Source organism: the organism of the source record quoted next, unplaced genomic scaffold (genome assembly GCF_019419815.1).
Source record: "Pyrus x bretschneideri cultivar Hongxiangsu unplaced genomic scaffold, Pyrus_bretschneideri_v1 Contig2, whole genome shotgun sequence".
Classification (NCBI taxonomy): Eukaryota; Viridiplantae; Streptophyta; class Magnoliopsida; order Rosales; family Rosaceae; genus Pyrus; species Pyrus x bretschneideri.
This window is the reverse complement of record NW_025999501.1, coordinates 10558881-10584474: the sequence shown is the minus strand read 5'-3', so window position 1 is coordinate 10584474 and position 25594 is coordinate 10558881. Positions and strand designations below refer to the sequence as shown.

Genomic DNA, 25594 nt, shown 5'->3' with positions numbered 1-25594 from the left:
GATAGAGACCGAGTGAGAAAGGGAAAAAGTAAAAAAGAAAGTTAATTAATACCGTTTGATTTTCGATTGAACGAACATGATTGCAAAATTCGGAGTATCCGAATGGAAGGATCCTCGGAGGATCCGAATAGAAGAATCCGGAGAGAATCCTATTACATCACGAGAAAGTCTACTTTTTCAAATTCAAATCTTAGTGGTTGGCAACTCAACTGGCACGTGTCAACCCAGCAAGGAATCAGATCGTAGAACAGATGCAGTGATGACATCCTAATATTAGGGTGTGATTATATTCAAAACGTAACAAGCACCCTAAGATGAATACAAGTATAACCTGAAAAATTCATTTACAATCCGAACGAGAAGATCGGGAAACAAAAGCTCAATTATAATAACAAGATTAGCAATCTGAGTGTAATCACACTACCTTATCCATCAAAATAAATAACGATTAACACGAGAAAAAATATGAAAATGTCGTAAAATTTGTATTTTATGAAAGAAAAAAACATCACAAAATGCATCATCTAAAATTACTTTGCCTCAATGCAGTGACATTCTGATGCTTCTTCATTAATCAAGCTTTCGCCTTAATTAAGTTCGCTTTAGGTAAATTACAAACATGGATATATATTGACTGAACAAATACATATGCTGCTTTGGATAAGTTCGCAAGTTGAGACATGAGAGGGGTACCCTCCAACCCAAACAAAAGGAGTTTATCAAGACGAAAACAATGGAGACATATCGACAATGATTTACTACGAAGTATATATGGTCCTCTCTGATGCCAAATCGAGCAGTGTACGGAAAAACTCATGAGGGTACATCGGTGGTTCCTCCGCTAGTGCCTGAAAATTGAAATGGACAAGAAAAGTCTACCTAGTTAGCACTTCCTACTTCCTCAGTACATGAGCTCACCCTAAAATCTTAGTTCATTTGATCATCCTCTTTTCAACGCGTTTTAAACTTCCTCAAGAGGTTTGAAAGACCGATTCTTTTATTACAGATACAGAGTGTTTTATTCGAACAATTCTGTGTTTCCTTCCTCTCATGCAATGCAAAACCAAAAAAGTCCAATATAATTTCCGTTGCAGGTTCAAGAGAATATTATTGATGTAAAGTAACCCTCGAAAGAATTTTTTTTCAGTAGAAATAGAATACCTGGTGAATCAGGACCGTGGAAGGCGTCATTCCAGGCACTGTGTTGACCTCTATCATCAAGACCTTCGGAAAGAAATTAACAACAGATGAAAATGAGTCAGTAACTAATGTGCGCACAATTTTTTGACTCCAAACTCGATCAGTTAGGCAGAGAAAAAACATCATACCTCTCCACTGTCCACGTTGACAAATGCATCTATTCGTGAAAACCCTTCTAATTCAAGAGTGTTTGCAATTATTTCGATATGTTTTTTACATTTCTGCAACACCTCATTGCTGATTTAAGAGGGGAGAAAGAAATCAGAACAACAATTCGAACAATCAAAGGTACAAAATGGAAAATATCTTTTTAAGTCAAACACGAGAGAGGGATCATATGATACGAAACACAATAATCAATCTAGTGTGGAAGTTGAATTTTAAATGAAATCAGCCACTTTAGAATAACGTCTGAGAATGACACTGAAACATCTAACGTATAAGAAAAGGAGTTACTGCTCATGTATGGAACTTTTCTACGACAGTTTCTACCCTTCTTTGACTCAAATAACAGAATGCAGAAAAACAAAGAACAAAGAGCACCACTAACAATAGTGACTAGAGAATCCTCTATATATATATATATATATATATATATATTATTGTGTAAAACATAAATTACAACATTCTCAATAAACGGAACCCTCATTTCCTGAAAATAAAGGTTCTGGACAAACCTAATAATGGATGATGGAGGTGGAGTCAGATTGATGCCAGTCCCACCTGCCAAATGCAAGTGACTTATCATTAACGACATGTTAGCAGGAAACTATCAAAGGGACAGAGAAAACAATGAACAAAATATTACCTTGGAACTTCTCCTCGAGCGTCAAAATGTCACCACTCTCCCTGACAGTGATGCTAGGAGTCAGTGAGTGCATTGATCCTTGTTTCCCAACAACTCCAACAGTTATTTCAACCCATCTACTCTCTCCGCTCCACAAGATCTGATGCCCCTTTTCATTTCTAGATTTCGATGAAAAGATTATATTATCGGTCTCGATAAAAGGCTCGAAGATTAAGAGCTCTGGAGGGGGGTTTGGCATCTCAATAGTTCCATGTGCCTACATAAAAAAACCAAGATCAAACTTGAAGGTGGTATATAATTTCTGTAAAATGGCTATATAAAATTACACAAGCAATATGTATATGTGTGTGTGTGTGTGTGTGTGTGTGTGTGTTATCCATAAATCGTATCTCACCAATTAATATTACCTACTGATCCTCGATAAAGACTAACACTTTCAGGACAATAAACACTTAGTGAAGAAGAGTGGCAAGGCTTGTGAATAATCGGAGGAAGCCAGAGAATGGAAAGACCGTTGAATTAACATGGATCTCAATCACTTAAAGGCAGTCAAGCAAAATATTGTACCGCCTAAGGAACATGGAACATTCTACTTTCTCATGGTTACTGAGAATACTTGCAGCTAACGTGGAGCAATGTTTTTAATGAAAAGAGTTGAGTGGTGGTTGTGGAGTAACAACAATATTACATATCATACGGTCAAAAATTATATAAACGAACAGTCGTAACGACTATACTGAAATGAAACTCCAGAAAGAGATAGAGGCCACTCCGAGAAAATCTACAAATAAACCCTTTTATACCTTAGAAAAACTATTAGGAGGAATCCGGTGAAGACAGTCTTCCAATGCTTTTACATACACCGAAAGGTCTTCAGCACAGCTGCTTGCACAAACAAATTTGACCGAAAGAGTACATCATAACTCCATTGCAGACAAAGCAATTACGGTGTTGAGTGCATAAGGAGCTTACCGGTCTAACAATTCAGTACCATTGAACAGAACATGAAAATAAGGAAAAAGTAAAAGAAGATAAACCTACCATAACCTTGCAACCCCCGTTGAGCATCCATCTCTTGCAGGTTTAACACATAATGTTGCACAGTGAAGCTTTGACGTCAATTCATGCCATACATTTGGTATCGATGAACTAATGAGATCTTCTTTTCTCTTCAAATCTTTGTTGATAGTAAGAACTCCCAAATCCGACAGCTGTTCATTATAAAAGATCAGAATGCTTTGTTAGGTAGCAAAATACATGGGTCATATAAAGCACCAAAAATATCAACAAGGCCCAATTCATCTTCTTGGACATTTAATTATAAATTAATTAGCATACATGATTAAGAGCAAGCGATGTTGCAAGTTTGTCCATACAAACCTTTGAAGCCATCACTCCAGGACCTTCAATTAAAAATTAAAAGGATGGTCAACAATGAAAACAAGACAACAAGGTCCTCCTAAAACGAGTGTGGATTAGAATAAACCTGTATGTGGAATCCCTTCAGCCTCTAACAATGACTGAAGTGTGCCATCTTCACCAATGCCTCCATGCACTATAAATAACAGTAGATAACCTCATAAGTACTTTCAAACTTTGATTTCTGAATCTTATGATCTCTAAGCACAGTTACATAAGAGCCTAGTCACACTATTCGGAGAGAATTAAAAAAATATCACTCTACCACTAGCAGATAATGGGTAACAAAGAAAACCTGCAAGAAAAACTGTAGCCTGAACTTCCTTAGCTAGCTTGATCCACTGTTCAACCGAGAATTTTACAGGCAGTTCATCAGTGATATCAAATCCAGTAAACCAAGAATGTTTCTTCAAGCCTTCCGTAAGATCATGAACAACTCTGTTCCTTAAGTGAGATGTAAGTGCAACTCGGTCTGGTTCAATTGCCTCTACACATGCATCAAGAACTTCCTCTACAGTGTGTCTCAGCACAAGAGAATAACTGTTCACATAGAAACATAATTAAATGCTATGAAGGAGTGTTTAGGGGAAGAGGGCCCTATCTACTACACCCAATATGCTTTTGTTAAAAACTTAGTGAAATATAAGTCATAAGCAGCAATGAAGCTTCACTTCACTCCAAATGTTTTAAAGCATCAATGCTCTTTTGGACTGCATTGTTAGATATATTGATTTCCAGGTCTTCGATTGCGTGACACGGCAATAAATAACTCTAGATGGAGATTAACTACCTCACACACACACACACACACACACAGAGGTTTTCCGAAGGATCACTTCAAGGGGCAAACAAGACAATATCTGAAATGTTCTACGGCACATTTTATTTCTGGTTATAGGAACCTTGAACTTCAAACAAATGAGTAAAACTTCAAGAAGAGAATGGAAAGGCCACATGAAATAATTTATATGTCCTGCCTGTGAGTGAGAGAGAGAGAGAGAGAGAGAAACTTACGGTAAAGACCAAACTGTTCTGGAACTCACATCAACTTCGTTTTTGTCAATTGTGGGGGCAAGCAAACATGGAATCACTTCAAGCTGTAGCCAACAAGATTATCAATCTCAGACAAAAACATAATATCATCCACTTGATTAATTAAAGAATATATTCAATGACAATACACTTATCCACACAGTGAATTAATTCTCAATCCTTGATTAAGTACTGAAGATAGTTGGGTCTGCTGAAATTCTTCAAACACAGAATCAAACCTTTAATGAAATCTTCCTATTCTAAATGAAAATGAATTCAGATTTTGAATGTGCGTAAACGCTAGTTAACTCATGCTTATACATTCACCAGCTTCATAAATTCCAAAATAGTATTTCTATCCAAATCCCCACCCATACTTCTATCCATTGTCTTGAAAGTTTAAACAGTGTCCCCATTCTAAACCTTTCACACACCAAACATTAGCATATGCAAACCATTTCGCATTGGTAAACTAAAAACCCAACAGTATGAATTGGATACTTACATCGTCAAAAGCTTGCAAATTGAGCCAAACATTTGTTCCGCTGATAAGAGATACTTGCCTCTCTGAAGAGTCTCCTCCAAAAATAACAAAAACTTTACGAGTGTCGTTGCAAACCGGTTCATTACGCAGTGACGTTTGTGATCTTCTATAAACATGATCTGAAGCACTACAAAATGGTGCAAGATTCGGATAACGCATGCAAGCCCGACGAATTATGCTCCTGAGAATATTTGAATGAGAAAGTCCAACCTGAATCCAGAAGTGGGGTGTTCGGGCAAGGTCGTGTCACCAAAAGTATTATTGTAACAAGTACTGAAAAACATTCTTAAGGAAATGTTTAAAATTTTCATAACGAATGGTATTGTAGTAATTAATGTACAATACTAGGATGCTAAACAAGACAATCAAAATCAGAGCACCTTCGAGGCTTGCTGAAATAAAAAGCTGGTCTGTTCCATCCCACTAATCTGATGAATCAAATAAAGATAGTATCAAAATCTAAGAAGAATCAACACTACAATGCATATCATTGAGATTATTAGACAACCCTCATACCAGGTTAATGTCAGTATACAATATTGTACCCATCTCAGTGTTTCCGAATTTGCTATCTGATGATGATGGTACATGAATAGAATTAGGGAGAAACCATCCATCAATTCGAGCAAAGTCACGAAGACCAAGCCTTCTGAATAACTGAGATGCTCCTTCTCGAATACTTTCAATAACATCAATAGGAAAACGAGGTGGAGTATGATAAGCAACCTGTTTGGCAATCCATAGACTAAAAATCAGAAAGATGACACAAGAGAAATGTATTAAACATCACATTTGGAGTCAGATAATAAACATTGCATATGAACTATGAACTAACATTCTAACACAGATTGTGTGAGTCTGTAAGTCTACCTGTTGTGTTGGAAGATATTTCCTCCGGTAGTTGAAAATTGCATCCTTATCAACATTGTCATGGAACTGAAGTTCTACCTGGCCATTTTAAAGACTATTATTAATCCAAATACTCGTACGGTAGTTCCTATTACATACGTAGTATACCTTCATCTTCTCTATGCAGTGACGATGATAAGTTGATAACCAATTAATTCCAAGATGATGAAATGAAGCAAATGTAGTCATGGAGCATTCATACCTCGCTTGGGAGTAATACAACAGGATGGGAATCTAAACCAGACCCCACATCAAGAACAATTGCTGTAAACTCGCTCCCACCTTCAAGAAATATTTCTACAAGGACTTTGGAGTCAATTCCCTATATACATAAAAAGAGCACAAAATTCATTAGAAATGATTTTTACTAAACCCATGTTCTTACAAAACTAATATCAAGATATTGCAACTTCCTTTTTCAGAAAAACTCATATCCTTATCAACATGGTCCAAATTCATGTATGCTAGTTAAATTTTTTTGAAACATTTACAAGAGTTCAAAAATGACACAAATGAAACAACGAAAACTACCTCTGTAATAATTGCATTAGCCTTGCTATAAGTATCAGCCAGACCATATGCAACTGTAACACCAATGCTTGATCCTGCTCGTGCTGGTTTTACCTGAAACAAAATAATAAACATGTTACATCTCGTAATCTGACCAAATAAAAGTATCGCACTCTGGGTTTGTTTACATTACAACACTAGAAATGTGTCTTACCACAACTTTCCCTGACTCAACATCCAGTTGATTTCTTGCAAACCATTTTGACAGTTCAGATTCATCTGCTTCACTTCCCTACAGATCATTAAAGTCAGAGAAACTCAATGAACAAGAACATCCAATGCCAAAATTCACAGAATATCAAAATTGTAAACAAGCATCCGAATTAATTTCCTTAAGAACCAATATCAATACTCACAATCAGTGACAGAAACAAACATCAAAGATCAACTAATGACATCATCATGCATAGACACAAGTTACGCAACCTACTGAAGTCTAGCCTGTGTAGGTTGTCGGAAATGTCATACATAGTTACACAAAGGGGAGTGCTATCCACACACCCTTCTCAATTTTCGGTCGTCGGATCAAATGAATTGAAGATCACTGGCCAAAAATTAACAAGGGTGTATGAATAGCACTTCCCTTAGAGCAACTCCAGTGTTGCAAAGGCCCCCTAGGGCAACTCACTATTGAATCCCCCCAGTGAACAGTAACTGCCCTTTGCATCTCCACCCCTAAACTGAATAGCTATGGCAATAGGCAATAAAATATTAGTATTTTTTATTTTATAAAACAATAAAAAATAATTTTATTTCAAATTTCGGATATGATTTTTAATTGATCTCGTTGTACCACGTTTCATTAAATAAGAAATTACAACCCAAAGTATTTGAGAAAATATAAAATTGTGGTGTAAGGTGGAAGATAATGATAAGATATTTACAGAAATTTTTTTTTTTATTTTTTAAAATTTTTTCAGATTTTTTATTAATTGTTTACATTTTTATTAATTTTATAATGTAGCTGACGTCAGCCTTGCATCAGGTGGCCTCAGGCTCTCGGGCCACCAATTCGAGCAGGGCCTCTCACTTGGGCCTCCCCCGAGCCCCATTGCCCGCATGGGCTGGAGCAGATAGCTGGGGCTATTGAGTCATTTCTGTCACCGGTCCATCGGCTCTTACATAAATTATCGTACACTTGCTAACTTTTAATTAATACAAGTTGGGATAGTACCTGTACTAAACAACTTGGTACTGTTATGAATCCTTGTTTGCTGAGCTCCAATGAAGCATTGTACTGAGATAACTCAAAAATCACAGTTATTATCATCTTCTTTCTTTCTTTATCCCTTATACATGTATTAAAACAAAAATTATAGTAGATATGTCATCTCGTACTTTGTCAAATGCTTGGCAACATTCACTTGATCCCGTGCCCACAAATGGAACGTTATACTTTTCCAGAAGCTCCTGAAACATCATATGTTGAATATTACAAAGGAATAAATAGAAAATCAATCCAGCATTGTGTGTGTCTCCGTCTAGAAAACTGGCAATGGAAGTAAAGGTTGTACATCAGTATACCTGAATGCCACCATCTTCACCAAATTGACCATGTATGACTGGGAACACTATGTCCACAGAGGCAGCTAGATATTCTGCGAACTCCGGCAAAGACTGGAAACCTTGGGCAAGGCTACAGAGAAACATTGAGACAGATCAACATACAAGGACACCAAATTCCAAAAATTAAAGATACAAAAACTTACCTTTCGAGTTTAAAATCGAAGTCCGTGGGAGTGTTCGAGTACATCTATATGAATGTGCAAAATTAACAAACTTTAGAAGAAAAAAGTTACGAAATTTCGAATTAATTAATTCATTTTTACATAAACAAACCTGAGCAGGGGATATTGCAAACGCATTAAGGGCAGCGTCGATGTAATAGCAACTCACATGTATATCACCTCCCTGTTTCAAATTCAAAGAAAACATTTTTCTCACTCTCTATTTCCACTATTTTCTCGGCATCCAAACAGAACCTAAAGAAAATCTATACACTCTAGTACTGAAGAAACTCTTACCTGAATGTGATCAAGAACTGATCGAGCCGAGTTGAGAGAAATCCCACGCTCCGCCGAGGGACCTCCGCAAACGACACCCACTCTAAGAACCCTACCTTTCTCCTTCTCTTTCACCTCCAATTCCCTCTCAATAACTCGACCTTCCACCACCTCCGCGGTGGCGCGTGCGACTCCGATCCCGCGCCACCGCGTCGTCGAAGCACAACTTCTCTTCAACCGCAAGGAATTGAAGTTCGGGGAGTACAGCACCGAGTTCCGAACGCCGTCCCTTTGCTCGGCGCGAGCTGAAACGAGGCCGGAACCAAACGCGATCGTCGCCATCGGGAAGTGATCGGCGAGTCGGAAGCGGTAGTGAGTGAGTGAGAGCGAGGAATTGAAAGCATGGTTCGATTTTCTTGCAATTTATTTTCGAATTTTTTAGATTTAAAATTGGTATCGGACGGCAGCAACAGCCAAATTCTGGAGGGAGTACGTCCTGCTTATTGGCCGTCGGTGTTGTCTTTTGTCTTTGTAAATTAATTTTAATTTCTGCAAATTAAAAAAGAATTAAAAAAACGTTTAATGTGCTCACTAATTTTGTTTTAGATGACGGTTTTTTGGATTAATTTATAGAAACTAATAAAAAGGGTTTATCTTAATAAAATATTAAGCATAAACACAAAAACAATCTAATAATAAGGACAAATCGTACCTACCGGGCTTTGGGCCCAACTTCTATGATATCGTAATTACGTTTTTACCCTTGAATTGAAAGGTTAGGTCTGTTTAGTTTTTTTTTTTTTTTTTTTTTTTTCCTAATAAAGGAGGAAATATATTGAAAGAGAAAACAAGCACAAGCGGATACGTAGTGATACCAACCATACAGAAAAAGCAAATCTCAAGAAGATAAGATAACACTAACCATAAAAGCCGATAAGGCGTGCAAAAAATAAATGATGGCAATGGAGTAGCCATTGGAATGAGCATCATCTTCGGATTATATTTAAGGAAAACTAATGAAAAGAATTTGAAAATTTTGAGTTTTAATGATAAAGACAAAATAAAGAGTAAAGTGAATAGTACCAGGATTGACTTTTTAGTGTAAAAATGTGATTTTTCGTTAAAGTGAACAGTATTGCAGGCTTTTCGTTAAAACTCCCTTATATTTTACGTGGATTCTAGAAATCTTTCAATTACATTCGTTCATCGTATGTCATGCGGTCATAAATTATTGTAAATCTTTTATCTAAAATTAAATATAAACAGTATCTGACGAAAATTAACCGCACGATGTACGATAAACAGATGTGATTGGAAGATTTCCGGATCCTTAAATCCTCATTCTTCTCAGATCACCAACGGAGGACAAGAGAGTCCATCACATGAAAGTACCAGAACCAAGGAGGGAGGTTGATCCAATAACTATTTGTGAGCTTGGAAATGGATCGCGGTTCGAAATTGGAGCTTTGAGCTAAGTCTTTTTCAAGCTGTTTTTTTTATCCATTTTGAATTGAAAAGTGAATTTGATATACAAAGATACATATAGCAACTTCAATTATTCTTCAATTTTCGATTCTTTGCTTCGTTCTGTAATTGTTTGATTTTAATTTTTAATAATGTTCAAATTATCATTTTGTTCAAAACGATCCTTGTATAATTTTATGAGTATTGCTACATTTATCACATATTTGTACTATCATTTTACAATCTCTCTAATAGAGATATAGCTTCTAAACGCATGCGAGTTCATCTCTATAGAGAGATAATACAAATATATAGTAAAAGTTGCATATTTGTAAGTTTGGTTAATTTGATTGCCGGATTTTTAAAATCTGGTGTTTGGAGCTTGTCGATCATCCATGTTAATTTATGAAAAAAGGAAATTATTTGACTCTTCTCTTCTTCTTTTTTATTCTGATTTATGCTTTGGATCTTGTTATAGATCTTCAATTCGATTTTGATGATAGTATTTTTTATATTTTTGTTCTTTTTCCGATTGTTTTCTGGTATTCGATCGTGCAGAAACAGTGAATGTGTATTAACAATCATTTTATTTATTTTTTGTTTTTATTAGTTTGATTGAGTGTTTTGTTATGTTTTTTTTGGGTAAATTACATTTTACTCCCATAGGTTTGGGGTCAATTTCAATTTCTTACAACATCTTTAAAACATTTCAATTTCTTACATCTTTAAAACATTTCAATTTCATACATTTAGTTATCATTTTATTTCAATTTCATACATTCGTTAGAAAATCTGTTAAGTAAACCGTTAAGTGATGAAGTGGCAAATATGGGGTCCACATTTGTGCTGACATGGCTGCAAAAATTGTGCCACGTGGCAAAAAAAAATTTATGCATTTAAAATATTATAATATTTATCCTATTTATAAAAAATAAAAAAACCAATCAAACCCAAAAACTATTCCCCCCGACCCACTCCTTCTTTTCTGCCCCACCCCACCCCACCTCCCCCGCAACCCCCCATCCCACCTTCTCCCTCTCCTCCACTCTCTTCTTCTTTAGCGAGGATGTCGGGTTTAGTCTCTGTCCACCGCACACCGTCCAAGCTCGACTTAGCTCGCTATCCAAGCTCATGGCCAGGTCAATGCTCGGCTCGCCGTCCACCGCGCACCACTCGAACGACTTGGACTCCCGAACTACATACTCCAACGCCTTGTTCGAACCCTTGTTGGAGGCGATTGTGTCCTAGGCCAACTGAAGGAGAAACAGGTGTTGTCTAGGAAGGCATCGGCGAGAATAGGATTCGAGGAAGCGAGTTGGGGCTTTTTGGATTGGGCGGGCGAGGGTTTGGATCAGGATGGAGGACGTCGGTTTTTTGGTGTGGGGGGAAGGGGTTCTGGAAACCAAGGCGAGTTTAGATTGCTGGGGCTGGGGATCCGGGATTGCGTTTCAAGGTGGGGTGCGATAAGGGGGGAGGGGTGTGGGGTTGCAGTGGAGGTGGGGGTGGGTGGGGTGGGGGGTTGAGGGGGAGGCAAGGGTGGGGCTTGCAGGGAAGGATTTTTGGGTTTTTTTGTTTTTTTTAATAGGGTAAATTATTATAATATTTTAAATGCATAAACAATGATTTTTTTGCCATGTGACATAAATGTGGCAGTCATGTCAGCACAAATGTGGCAGCCACGTCAGCTCTTCACGGATCAATGGATGGAAAATGTAACGAATCTATTATATTGAAATACAATAGTACTTGAGGTATGAAAGTGAAATTTTTTAAAGATGTTGTATGAGGTTGCAATAGACCTCAAACCTGAGGTGGTAAAATGTAATTTACCCTTTTTTTTAGTCTAGTGATAATGTTAGTAAGTTATATGTTAGATTAGCCACCGACGGGGTTCGAACTCATGCCGTTATGTTTAATTGTGTATAAACAGTGACCTTTAGTTAACTGTGTATAAGCAGTGATTGTGTAGACCATTGACTGCATATAAACAATGATTGTATTTATTTTTGTATTTTAGTTTGATTCAGTCTTTTGTTGTTGTTGTTGTTGTTTTTTTTTTTTTTTTTTTTTTTGATAAAAATGATAGTGTTGTATTCATTCAGAAAAAGACCAAAATAAGTCTCAAGCAAATACCATAGTCAGTTACATAGTATCCTTAACAAGGAGGTCAATGATAAAGTTAGGAGGTTGAACAAACCACTCACACTGGCTGCCAACATTTAAACCAAACCTAGCAAGTCTATGAGCAACTGTGTTCGCTTGGCGACACACATGGGTGCATAATTGTTCAATGATCACGGCAAGAATGTGTTAAACGCCACCCCCAAAACTAAGTGTAATTTCACATTTATATTTAACATTTATGAAATTACATAAGTACTCCTGAATTGTTACCTTTTCTAGATTTCCTCTCAATTTCCCTCATCTCTCTGACTGCCACGTGGCACCACCTCTACCTCATCTTTTTTTCTCTCATTCTTCTCTATTCTTCTCGGGAGTCAACTCTCACACTCTCTTTTTTGCAAATCTCTTTATCTTTCTTGTCTCAACTCTCTCATATTCTCTCGGTGAACTCACACATCAACCACACCACCATCATCACCTGGACCTCCCCTCCCCGATCTCTCTCTCGCCACTATGCACAGCCACTGTGCATATAGCTCTCCGGTGAGGTAAGTCAAGTTTTGCTCTAAATGCTACTAGATCGGGTCTTAGTTATGGGTTTGGGTAGTGTTTGAAAATTATTGGTAGGGTTTGAATGCAGGAACACCTCGGAAACGCTCTCCCTATATTTTCTGGCGAGAGATCGTAGGTTGCAGGCCATTTTCCGGCTAATCCCGACCTCGACACGACCTCATCTTAGTACAACTCGGATCTCTACTATTTTATCTTCAATTTGGCTTTAGAATGATGAATTTTGGTTGAGTTCCGGCTTTCTCTGTCATTAGGTATGGCGACCCACAAGTGGAGTTGGGCCGGCCCAACCCTTGTAGTCAAAACCCCAGACCCTGTTGTCATTTAGGCCCTTGGGCCATTTAGAACTTGGGCCTTAGGCCCGTTAACCCCATAACCCAATTCATTTGAAACCCTAACCCAAAACCCAAAAGAACTGGCTTTGGGACCGAGTGGAACTTGGGTCTTTGGCCCGTTCAACCCTAAACCTAAACCCTTTTTATTTATTTAAACCCCAAAACACTATAACCCTGGGCCGGGCCCGTTTGTACAACCCAGGGCCTCCAGCCCATTGAACCGGTCCGACCTAGACCTATTGACTTGGTCTTGATAACTCCAAGAACTCTTAGAAGATGAAGATCGAAGAATTCAAGAAGCTTGAGAAAGAAAAGTTAGAGAGAGAAAGAAGATAAGCAGCGGAAAAGAGATAACCAACTGAATTGAATGAATATCAAACGTTTGTACAGTAGCTTTTATAACACTACATTCCTAACTAATTTGCCTATGTGGCAATCCTCTACACCTCTCCTTATTACATTCTAACCAATCAATATTCAACACCTGTACTTTAGTTATTAGGTTTGACCCGTTGACTTTGACTTTGATCATTGACTTGGGTTTCGATCAGGACCCCTCCTAGGCTAATTTCAATGTCTTGGATCCGTTTTTGATGTCTGTTTTCTGAAATTCAATCGTTTGAGTATAGTTTTGTTAATTGGACGCTTTATGTGCTTAGGTGCAATTATTAACGACGATTCCGTTCTTCCTATTTCGCGTGGCTCTTCAACGGTGAAGTATCAATGAGTGTGCCCCTTCTAAAATGCATGTTTTAATAATAGAAATGCATACATGAAAATCATGATTTAATGGTTACGTTTTATGAGTAAATTAGATTTACACTTATGATATATCATGCTTTACTGCGAATATTTTGGAATACCATATTTTATTAAACTTATGTTCTTCGTAGTATATATGATGGATGATTATATACTATTTATGAACATGTTTTCTTTACACTTCTTTATAGTATATATGTTGGATGACTATATGCTATGAAGATGATTTTGAGATATATGTATTTATGTTTGGAAAGAGTATATTCAATGTTTTGTGCATATCTAGTGGTCATTGTTCTGCCTATGGGCGATGATACTTATATTGACCTATGGGTTAGGTGCTGTAAGAGCCTACGGGCGATTGATGCTTGTGAATGAAGTGTTATGAAGGAAAAGTTCTATATGCCTTTAGGTGATACTGATACCACTAGTTAGCACACTATATACAATATATGTTTTATGAAAGTTTTGATGGCATGCTATACTATTGAGTTTTCATAAACTTTGGGGGTTAGTATGTTGATAACTGTTTCAGTATTATATATATATATATATATATATATATCAACTTGGTTCACTCATGTTTGTTTTGTGCCCCCTCATGACATAGGAACGAGGCTTACAATCCGAGTTACTAGGCATTCCCCTACCAGTGATATCGTGCCTTCATCTTTGCTTTGACATCATTGTAATAACACCTTCTATTGTATTCTGAATTAGATGTATGCTCTGAACATGTCATGCACTATCATTATCTTTATCATTGTTGGTAGTTAAATATTAGTATATTATTTTATGTAGTTTGAACACAATGTATACTCATGATTTACATGTTCTTAGCATATGCATTCATTAAATGGCTTGCGTCACCCTCTGGTGTCCGTCGACATGTGACCATCCCGATGTCCCTCGAACATCGGGATCGGGGGCGTGTCAGAATGCTTTTTGTGTCTTCTACTAACTGCCCAATTGATGTTGACATATTAGTGAAGGTATCACAAAGAGTCGTCACAATTTGAAGAGAGTTTCCTTCCAAAAAGAAATTTCTGAAACCCTTCCAGTTCGCCCAAAATGAACAGGCCCTAGCAGCCATAGCTTCTGCTTATAAGGGAGAAAATATATCTTGGAAATTCATGTAGGATGCCGTAACAAAATTCCCCATGTCGTCCTTAACAACATCGCCTAAACCTCTCACCTGAGAATCCTTGCACCAAGCCCCATCGAAGTTGATTTTCAGGCAACCAGAGGGAGGCATCATCCATTTGATAGGGCTCACTGAGATATTGTTGGCCGTAATTGCAAAAGAGTGAATACGAATGAACTCATGCCACTAGGTTATTGCTTTAGAGACAACGACATGAGGAGTATCACGTTTACCCTCCCAAATATTTGAGTTCTGAGCACCCCAAATAGCCTAACAAATGATCCTGAATATATCAAATAAATTGGGAAGGAGTGGGTATGCCACCTCCGAAACCTAATCAATAACAGATGAGGATCCATAACCTCTAGAGAGATAACCAATTGGTGCACAGAGCCAAACACATCTAGCAAAATGATACTCCCTGAGGATATGATATGTGGATTCCCCATGGAAGTTACATAAAATGCACGATAGATCCATCGTTATATGCTTCTTTGCCAGGTTGCATTTGGTGGGAACAATGTTGTTATAGAGACGCCAAAATGTAACTCGAACTTTAGGTGGAACATTAGCCTTCCAAACCTTACCCCATAGGTTAAACTTGAATTCCCTGATGATGATGATGAGGTACTTCTATTGACAGGAGTTAACCATTCACGGGCAACATGGTATGCAGATTTAACTGAGAAGCGCCCCTTAGGTTCGTAATGCCAAATCAGCCGGTCCGGAGATCACGAATTTTGATGGGAATGGACTTAGTGAGGTTTATCTCTTCCTCGTAGAACAACGATTCAAGAATGTCCTTATTCCAAACTCTTCTATCTTAGTCGATAAATTAACAAACTAAATCCAAAGAGTAGTCAGTTGGCTTAGGGGTGAAGATACGAAAGGATGATGGGAGACCGATCCATGGATCCCCCTAGATTTTAACATTTAAGCCATTGCCGATTTGCCAACAAGCACCACGTTTTATAACATCCCTGGAAGCACATAGGTTTCTCCAACAATATAAATAATTGGCATTGACTGGTGCCTCCAAGAATGAAAAAGAGGGGAACTACTCGGCCTTTAGGACTCGTGCGGAGAGTGATTAAGGGTTGTTCATAATTCTTCATGCTTGCTTGGCCAACAATGCTAAATTAAAAGCATATAAGTAACGAAGACCTAAACCACCCGCGTTTTTGGGCAAGCACAGTTTATCCCAAGAGAGCCAATGAATTCTGCGATCCCCGTCACTATTGTTCCACCAGAAAGAGGCAATCATTTGGTTAAGCTCGTCGTATAGATATTTAGGCAAGAGAAAACAACTCATAAGGTAGGAAGGTATGGCTTGCGCTATTACCTTCACTAGTAACTCCTTGTCAACTGCATTAAGTAGTTTCCCCTTCCAACTTTGGAGTCATTTCCATTAGCGCTCCTTGATAAATCCAAAACAAGCCTGTTGATTTATGCCCATAATCGTAGGAAGTCCAAGGTACTTCTCATGTCTTGCAACAAGATCGACACCCAATAAGGCAGCCAAATGAGACTTCTCCCTGTTACGAATATTTCTACTAAAACAAATTTCGCTTTTCAAGAGATTGACTTTTTGTCCGGAAGCTAATTCATACTTAGAAAGAATATCCGCCACTTGGTTGCAATTGTCGGTAGTAGCTCTGGTAAATAAGAAACTATCATCGATGAAAAGAAGGTGGCTCACAGGGGGGCTCTCGGACATAACAAAATTCCTTGAAGGAGACCCTGTCTTTCCTTTCGATTAATGATGGTTGTGAATCCCTTGGCACATAGGAGGAATATGTAAGAGGATAACAGATCACCTTGGAAAATACCCCTAGAAGGATGTAGATAGCCGTAGGCGGATCCATTGACAAGAAAGGAGTATGTCATAGTAGAAATTGTGGTCATCACCAGGTTGATCCAATTTCGAGAAAAATCGAGCTTGCCCAATACCAATGTCCCTGAGATTTAAAATCAATAGAAATGTCCTTGAGATTGTTCACCGTCAATCATTTTGGTCATTCTATGAAAAATCTTTGTTAAATTGAAGAAACCACCAGTTCAAGAGGAGGGGTTGGTTTGAACAATACACCCTCAATTTAACAGAGATTTTTCACGGAATAACTAAAATGATTAATAGTGAACAATCACAAAGACCACTTATATCGATTTTAGATTTCAAGCAAAGTGGAAAACTAAAAGTTATTGATATTGTTGTTAGTGATATATTGGTGTCTAAACAGATTGTATCAGTGTCTGAAAGTACATCGATCATCCTCTTGTGTTAGTTTTGGCTCTAGATTATGTCTTGGTGAGAACGATCATTTAAGCAGGTATGGTTGTCAAGGTATTCAAAACTACTTGTCCAATGAATGGTTATAGAGTAGAGAAGAGTATAGTTCCATGTCTTATTCTCCGTTTGGATGCATATAGACGGTGAAGAGCTTAGGACCTCGACCTTGAGCTATGAATGGCGTCACCTCAACATTTTCCCTCCCATTGAGGCAATTCTAGTAGTTCATGTGAGGTAAGTGTAAGAATATGAACATAAGATTATGTGATTTGGCATTTGCTATTTAAGACCAATTGGTATAACACTACAAGAAAACATGGCTTAGGTGGCAACAGACATTCGTCACATAAACATGAAAATTCGTCACATTTGATTATATGTGACAAAAATCCAGCGTCACTATATTCGTCACTATACAGTGTCACCTATAGTTTTGTGACGAATTTTACATTCACCACATATTTTTAGTATTTGTGAAGCCGACTTCGTCACTTAATAACTTTAACTGTGACAAAATAAGCATCACAAAACAAAAAAGTCAGTGACCTTTAAGTTCATCACATAACAAATGTATAAGTGAGGAATTTATCATCACCCAACACTACAACAGAATTGGCCTTTTACGGCGCATAAAGGACGTCGTAAACGGTTATTCACGGCATGAGCCCCTAAGCAGTAAAAGCCCCTGTTGTAAAAGATGTTTTGTCAAATACGACGTTCCCTAGTAGCCGTTAATAATTTAACCAAAACACGCCCCTGTCGTAAAAGATGTTTTGTCAAATACGACGTTCCCTAGTAGCCGTGAATAATTTAACCAAAACACGTCGTAAATGATCTTTAAGGCATCCCTTGCACGCCTTAATTGGTATTAAATACGACATTAATGGAGTGTTATAATACTGCAAAAGCAATTACGACATATATGTGTGTCGTAATTTATATTTGATACAATGTTTATTGAGTATCATAATACTGTAAAGGCAATTACAGCCTACGGCGTACATCATAAAAGAAGACTACCATCAACAATTACGGCTGATTTTGCATGCCGTAGTTTACATTTATTTTTATTTTTTATTTTTAACAATTCATTTTAGATGGACCTTACTTCATAACATCTAAATTAATATTGTAAGGAGTACAATAGAAAGATAACAATAATCATCGTAAACGCATTAAACTCTAAATACTTAGATTAATTAGTAAAAATTGTCAATTACATTACAATCGGAAGTTTACAAAAAACCTAAGTTGTTTTGTTCCTCTTCCAACTTATGCACATCCTAAAGCTAACAGAGGAAACTAATGATAACCATAAGGCAACATCATACCACAAAGCAATATCCTAAGCACACCCTTCATCTCCATGTTCATGGAGCAACGAATTTCATCACAAAAGAGCATCATACCAAGAAGGAAGCGTTGAGCTAATTCTCAAATCTGTAAGACCAAAATATAAGGCAGCATCATACCAAAAAGCAATATCCCATGCACACCCTCCATGTTCATGTAGCAACCAATCTCATCACAAAAGAGCCCCATACTAAGAAGGAAGCTTTGAGCTAATTCTCAAATTTGTAGGACCAAAATATAAGGCAACATCATACCAAAAAGCAATATCCCAAGCACACCCTCCATGTTCATGGAGCAACCAATTTCATCACAAAAGAGCAACATACCAAGAAGGAAGCGTTGAGCTAGTTCTCAAATCTGTAGGACCAAAATATATATAGCTAGTAAGTGAGAAAAAAAACCAAGTGTACGAAAAATATACTTACTAAGTTAGCATTTTTCCCCATCCGTCCAACTAGTAGGGAATGGACAATATTTTTCAAATCTTCCAACTCTTTTTCCAACATAATAACTCTTTCATGATTATATGTTTGAACACTCACTTGTTAAGATGTTGCACCAAACCCAAGTCCCCTTACTCTACCTCTACGTTCGGGTCCAAGCGCTTTGGCAAGAGCATCATTCTTAATAGAGTTCTTATCAACATCTGTTACATTCTTATTTGCTTCTTGTATTTTTTTTCTACGATGAAAAAGTAAAATGTTAACTTTTAAAATAAAGACTATAATACTAATACAAATGAGTATAAATTGTTCCATCCATTATCGCTACAGTTGCAACCTCTTCGTTTAAAAATTCATCAGATTTCCTTGTGTGCCCACGAATCCATACATCTTCCCTTGTTATTGCATCAGGTGTTTCACTTTCTCTTATCTAAATCATTAGAAATTAAAAAAAAAAAAAGCACTAAGAGAGAATATTAGATCATAGTCTTCATATAGCAGCACCACTCACAATTATGTTAAAAAGTTGTTGTGATGCTGCATCTACTGATGCTGCATATGGAGTCTACTACAAAGGTGACCCCCAAGGTAAATCTCTAGGGTAAGGCTCATTGTAATCTTTAGGGTAAGGGTATGTAAATCACCTTTCCCTTGATTTAAGGGAGGAGACTGATTGGGGTAATGCCTTTGTGTAAGGTTTAGATTAGGTAGGCAACATGCCTTCTTCTTTCTTGTCGGCTGCTTGTTGCAGCCATCATTCCCATCTCTTTTCCCTCTCTCTTCTCATATATACCCGAACTCACTCTTGTACAAACATACATGAAATATACATTGAAACTTTAAACCAGAAAATCTACAAAAGTAAAATATGACTAACAGAAATAAAAATTGTAGTTTACCATCTCATCTTCAAGGCGAGCATAGCCTTTGCGACTCATTGTGTGTAGCATAGTTTGCTTTGCCCTCATTTTCTTGAATCTCTCACTTATCTCCTATATATCCAAAGTTTATTCAATATAATTGTTATGGATTTGAAGTACTGAAACTAGAATGGATATATTTGAATAAAAGAAAAGAATTATTGTTACCTTATATTTTGAACCAAAGCGTTTCTTAACAAAACTCTGCCATTGTACCAAACTCACATTATCCTTGAGTTGCCTTGTTGGGGGTGCAATAGAGGGAAGGGAGGCGCTACATATAGAATAGTAGAGAGAGATATGGGTTTCAGTCTTGGCGTGCCAAAAAGAAGAGATTGGAGCTGGTAGGTTTGGGGTGAGAGGAAGAGGTTTTGCTTTGTTTTGTAGAATGAAAGAGTTGAGAAGAGTCTGGATTTTGACAAGAAAACTGTGTCATTGCGAAATGTCCACTCGAGCGCCATCTTTTCCCGCTTAGATTTAATGTAAAATCCCTGAAATTTTTTACATGGTGAGTCTGGCGCAAAGGGAAGAGAAGAGAGGGAATTTCTAGGGATTTTATTTAGAATAGAGTAAAGTGAAGAGAGTGGGATTGGGTTAGTAGCCAATTCATTTTTTTTATTCTTTTTTAATTTTACAAAAAACATCAATTTTTTTGAATTTTTGTTTAGCGCCGATTTTTTTAGCTTTTTGGGGGGCTTGTAGAAGAACGTTGCAATTGTTAATGTCCGCACACATCTCTTTGTAAATATGAAAGATTTAAAAAGAAAAAAAAAAAAAAAAATATATATATATATATATGGAAGAGGGAGAAGTTTGAGAAAAATGTTAGGTGTGGAGTGGGAAAGTTTAGGCGCTAAGCTACAAGCCATTATTTACATGTCGTTTGTGCCATAAAAGGTAACCCAAATATAGAAAATTCACTTTACAACATAACACGATGCCTTAAAAGAGAAGGAAAGTTCGCCGTGTAAATTGTCAAATACGACACACAACGCTTAAGCCGTAAATAATTTTATTTAATGACTTGCACAAAAATGATGCCGTGAATGCTTGATTATGTGCAAGTATTACGACATGAACTTTACGAATGTCGTGAATAATATCATTAAAGGCATGCCAATACTGTACGCCGTATATCTCAAGTTGTAAAAAACTCAAACTGTTGTAGTGCAATATGATCCTAGAATGCCATGGCTAAGGATAAGAGATTGAAAGCGTCACATATTCCTTTGGCATGTCGCGCAATTTGTGCCACATGTATCAAAATCATATACCTACTAGGAACAATTTGTGATGAACCAATTACCACTTATTCCCCACTTCGTCATGTAGAATTAGAATTCATAACACATATGAGGCAATACTTTGGTTAATCACATTTCATTGATCAATAAGTTAGGTTACATCCATTACATACACTAAGGGTATATCCCAAAAGCTAACATAAGCATCCTAACACCTCTAAACATATTGAGATGCTAACAAGTTTCTAAGGCATTGAGTTGGTAACAAAACAGGTATACCGTGTGCATGTTTGGAACCAACAACAAGATACATAATATAAGTCATCAACCATATCATAGTCTTTAGTTCAGCACAAGTATCATTGTCATTTGAAAGATCACCATCACTATCTCAAGTGCTTCTTGAATACTTTCTCCCTTAACTCCATCCTTCTTTTTCTTCATCTTATTCTTACATAATAAAAGAGAAGAAAATAAACATTGGTGTCTAAAGAATAGCAGGTGCATTGAGAATTTGAATAACAACAAAAGAGAAAAAAATAAGAATTGAAGAAATAGTTACAGTAAGAAGAACAAAACATAACAAACAAGCCTCTCTAAATTACACAATGAGTTTTATATGTACTTTAATTTCATTACCTTGTGAGCCTTCCTTGCATGTTGGATGAAATGGTTTTGCCCTTCCCTTGTGATAATACTTTTGTTTCTTACGATTATATAACTTTTGCTTGAAAACATTCTACATTAAAAGGTCATTAATTAACAAGAAAAACATATCTAGTTTCATACCATAAACTACTTATTCACTGTAATTTTAAAACATTCAACTTTTATAAAGATCAAATTAATATCACTACTAATGATTCTAAAAGGTATGTCCTCAAGGCTTTAGATAGCAAGATGATTCTAAAAGATAAGTCTTATAATTTATTAGACGATATGTGGTGACTGATGCTGCATATGATTGATGCTGCATAAGTCACCAATATGGGGTGACTAATGCTGCATATAGATATTAGACGATATGGGGTGACTGATGCTGCCAGATTTTATGTTCCCTGCCCTCTTTCCATGGGATTCTCTATTAAGTCTAATCCCTTAATTTAAGGAAGATTGACATCTAGATGACTTGTTGATAGTTGTGTGCTAGCAACTTGCTGCACTCCCTTAATTTAAGGAATGACAGATTTAGGGTTTACCGGCTTAGTAGGATTTGCCAAAGTAGGGTTGCATGTAACCTTTTACCTCATTATATATCCCCCCTTGTACATTCAATCAATCTATGAAAAAGACATTGAAACTTGAAGCTAAAATATCCACGATATTATCCCACTAAGGTGTCTCACCTCATCAACACACCCGCACAATTGACCATACCACCCATTGTACATCTAGAGAACTCCAGAATTCTTCGTTAATAGCAAGGCAAGGACAACAAAGCATGGATAAGGTTGTATGTGATTTTTAGAGGGAGAGGAGGAGAATGTGGGGTTGGAGTTGCAACCCCAGTTATTTAGACTATTATTATATAATCTAAGAGCTCAAATTCATATAAACTTTACTTATGGCTCAACCCCTGCTCAAATCCTTGTAAATTTTTGTAAGTTTTCTAAGACACCAAGGTAAAACAAAATCATCATCCAGCAGCAAAAACACAACCACCATACCCCATTGAAAGCAAAGGCACAAATTATTCATAGGAGCAAATTAAGCATAACTATTATTTATGGCAAAATTACAGTACTTGAAAAATTAATAGGACCTAATCTCAAGTCAGTGAAAGCGTTACTTGGGCCTTATCAAAGGCTAGAGCTCCATGGGAAGAGATGGGAAGCACATCTTAGATAAACATACAATTAAACAAGCTTTTAGTTTCTAAAAAATTCAAATAGAACACATAACAGAAACATGCCTAAGCCAGACAAAAATTATAGAAGTAAAGGAAATCATACCATGGTAGCTTGATTCTTCAAATTGTAACCAAATGGCATTATAACAGCAGCACAGATGCAACTGATGCCAAAAAATACTAACTAATAACAAATTAGATAAAATAAATGGGGTTTAAATAGAACAAAGCATGAGAAATCTGATAATTAGCAAATTAGTCATAAAAATGGATTAAATTGAACAAAAACTACAAAACCCTAATAATATGTTAAATTAGGGAACTACAAATTTTAAGTAAATTTGAAAAAAAAAAAAAAAAAATAGAAACAAAACCCCTTGCTAATTACCTCAGATAAGCAAAATCCCTTCAACGATTCATGGATACAAAGGCAATCTCGTTGGTGTGGGACTTATGGCATGGAATTGGGTTGTTTATGGAGCATGACAGAGAGAGGAAGATGGATGCGGAGGAGGAAGGCTATTGGTTTGCTCAATTTTGGGGGCAATTATCTGCAAATTCAAAACCCTAAGTTAAAAAGAATTGATAATAAATGAAACAATTTTACCCAACTAGAGACCTGTGAGGGTGAATCCGTGGATGTGGAAGTGAAGGGCTACTCAAAGCTCAATATTGGAGACAAATACCTGTGAATCCAGCACAAAAATCATAATTGAACAAAAAAGAGAACTATTGGACGACATATCAAGGTAGTCTAGTTGGTGTGAGGCATGAATTTGGCTTGTTGGTTGAATAGGTCTCTAGGGTTTTTGGTTATGGAGAGTGATAAAGAGTGAAAAGATGTGAGAGGGTCTGAGCGATTGGCTTGGAAGATCCTGGTACTGTTGTAGTAAAGGTAGAAGAAAATTGAGGGATGAGACAGCCAGCGGATTATAGGTCACGATGATGCAGAGAGGGGAGAAGAGGAAAATGAATGAGAGACGGGGAGAATTCTCAAAAAAATTTAATGTTTGATTCACTATATTTTTTGCTGGAAATTTATTCCTCCTTTGTAATGTGATGACCACTTTCCTCACAAAGATTCAAATATGCAACCCACTTTGAAATTCCTCGCATACCCTATTTCATATGGCGACATTTTGTCCCGCCATATATTTTATTAAGAACTGTAGACATCGAAATTTCGATGAAATGAATGTTGACCAATAATTAAAATTTCAATGCTCAAGTGTCACATAAATTTTACACGTAACGTGTGACTCAACGAAAAATCGAAATAAATTGGAAAAGTTATCAAATAGGACACGTGTCAACACCTGGCAGAAATGATTTATTTCATCTTATTATTTAAATCCAAAAATCAAGTTTTGGAATTCTATAAATAGGAAGCCAAGGCATTCATTTTGGAGACCAAGGGATATCACACCAAAACCTTGAAGCTTTGAAACTCTAAAGCTCTCAAGCAAATCCCGAAGGATCAAGAAAGCTTTATTTGTTCTTTGTCAAATCCTTCTTCAAGATCAAGCCCCGACGGCCCTTGAAGAACTTCCACCAACTCAAGATCAAGCCCCGGCGGCCCTTGAAGAAAGTGTTCATCGTTCATCATCCGTTCATCCTAAGATCAAGCCCCAACGGCCCTTTGGATCAACAACGTCAACAAATCCACACATCCAACCGTTCTTCAAGATTAAGCCCAAAAGCCCTTAAAAATCCATTCATCACCGTTCTTCAAGATCAAGCCCAAAAGCCCTTGAAGAAATCCGCACAACCATTATTCAAGATCAAGCCCAAAAGCCCCTTGAAGACTCGTTCATCAACCTTCAAAGATCAAGCCCTGAAGGCTCTTGAAGAAACTTCCCTCCACCTTCACGATCAAGCCCCAACAGCCCTTGAAGAAACTTCAAACCGTTCATCCAAGATCAAGCCTCGATGGCCCTTGGATTAACAACACGTTAACAAACCAACATCTTACGGAGATTGAATCAGAGGACCAAATTACAAAGAGATTGTAATCCCAAAATCATTAATACTACAAATATATTTTGTACATATGTTCTTGTCTCGTTCGTTATTAGGAATTTTTGTGTTTACAAGGACTTCAAAAATTTTATGCCACTACTTCATCTTAAAAGATATAAAATAATTATAGGTGACGCTTGTCATATTCATCACTTAATTTTGAAAGATGTGACATATTTATCGTCACATAAATTGGTCCAAATTTCGTACCTAGCAAACCAATTATTTGTGACACGTTTAACATTTCATCACGTAATTTTCCTATATGTGACTAATTTTTGGGCGTCACATAGAATTTGATCACCTATTCCATGTTTTCTTGTAGTGTAAGAAAGCCTTATGGGAAGATGTATACTAGTTTATGTCAATAGAGGATTCTGTTGCAGTAATGAATTGATATGGATTAGGAAAACATAAGTTGTTTTCCATAAGTATTCTAATAGGGAGTCCTTATTCTATTATGAGAATGATATGTGTATGTATACATATACAACAACCTCTCCTCTCACAGGAACGTGTTCTTTTGGAACTAAGCCTTATTCTTAGTTTAAGCAATAAGCATCTTGACAAAGAGAAGAATAGTTGTTGTGCA

At 36.9% G+C, this 25594-nt stretch overlaps 1 protein-coding gene and 2 long non-coding RNA genes across 7 annotated transcripts; all 3 read right to left on the bottom strand.

The window, feature by feature from the left end:
• Positions 1 to 508: 508 nt before the first annotated feature.
• LOC103962160 lies at positions 509 to 9047 on the bottom strand. 2 transcript variants are annotated; one of them, XM_048583515.1, is made up of 24 exons: positions 8507 to 9047; positions 8322 to 8393; positions 8192 to 8235; positions 8007 to 8118; positions 7821 to 7892; positions 7657 to 7719; positions 6637 to 6714; positions 6444 to 6536; positions 6115 to 6234; positions 5874 to 5951; positions 5520 to 5729; positions 5384 to 5431; positions 4965 to 5213; positions 4442 to 4524; positions 3723 to 3967; positions 3495 to 3563; positions 3389 to 3411; positions 3050 to 3219; positions 2812 to 2890; positions 2009 to 2264; positions 1878 to 1923; positions 1329 to 1437; positions 1162 to 1224; positions 509 to 848 (listed from the first exon to the last, which is right to left on the bottom strand). In XM_048583515.1, exons 1-24 carry the CDS (start codon positions 8825 to 8827, stop codon positions 759 to 761), a joined length of 2793 nt encoding a protein of 930 aa, XP_048439472.1. In that variant the 5' UTR covers positions 8828 to 9047; the 3' UTR covers positions 509 to 758. The 2 variants fall into 2 exon arrangements, with proteins under 2 accessions (XP_048439472.1, XP_048439471.1); XM_048583514.1 differs by having other exon boundaries at positions 3347 to 3411; positions 8507 to 9046.
• Positions 9048 to 18335: 9288 nt separating this feature from the next.
• Positions 18336 to 20734, bottom strand: LOC125476881. Of its 4 annotated transcripts, none has more exons than XR_007258093.1 (3): positions 20059 to 20640; positions 19070 to 19962; positions 18336 to 18884 (listed from the first exon to the last, which is right to left on the bottom strand). It is a non-coding gene; the product is annotated as an uncharacterized LOC125476881 (long non-coding RNA). The 4 variants fall into 4 exon arrangements; XR_007258094.1 differs by having other exon boundaries at positions 18336 to 19208; positions 19870 to 19962; positions 20059 to 20634; XR_007258091.1 differs by having other exon boundaries at positions 19870 to 19962; positions 20059 to 20632.
• Positions 20735 to 21254: 520 nt separating this feature from the next.
• Positions 21255 to 23923, bottom strand: LOC103936082. The gene is made up of 2 exons (XR_007258229.1): positions 21774 to 23923; positions 21255 to 21584 (listed from the first exon to the last, which is right to left on the bottom strand). It is a non-coding gene; the product is annotated as an uncharacterized LOC103936082 (long non-coding RNA).
• Between the last annotated feature and the right edge of the window lie 1671 nt (positions 23924 to 25594).

What these genes read in the sequence shown, in the direction of transcription:
- LOC103962160 (XM_048583514.1), bottom strand. Translation starts at nt 8,827, where the DNA reads ATGGCGACGATCGCGTTTGGTTCCGGCCTCGTTTCAGCTCGCGCCGAG. An exon ending in CAGTTCTTGATCACATTCAG is followed by an intron (nt 8,394 to 8,506) that starts GTAAGAGTTTCT and finishes AATTTGAAACAG; the next exon opens with GGAGGTGATATACATGTGAG. An exon ending in TGTATACTGACATTAACCTG is followed by an intron (nt 5,432 to 5,519) that starts GTATGAGGGTTG and finishes TTGATTCATCAG; the next exon opens with ATTAGTGGGATGGAACAGAC.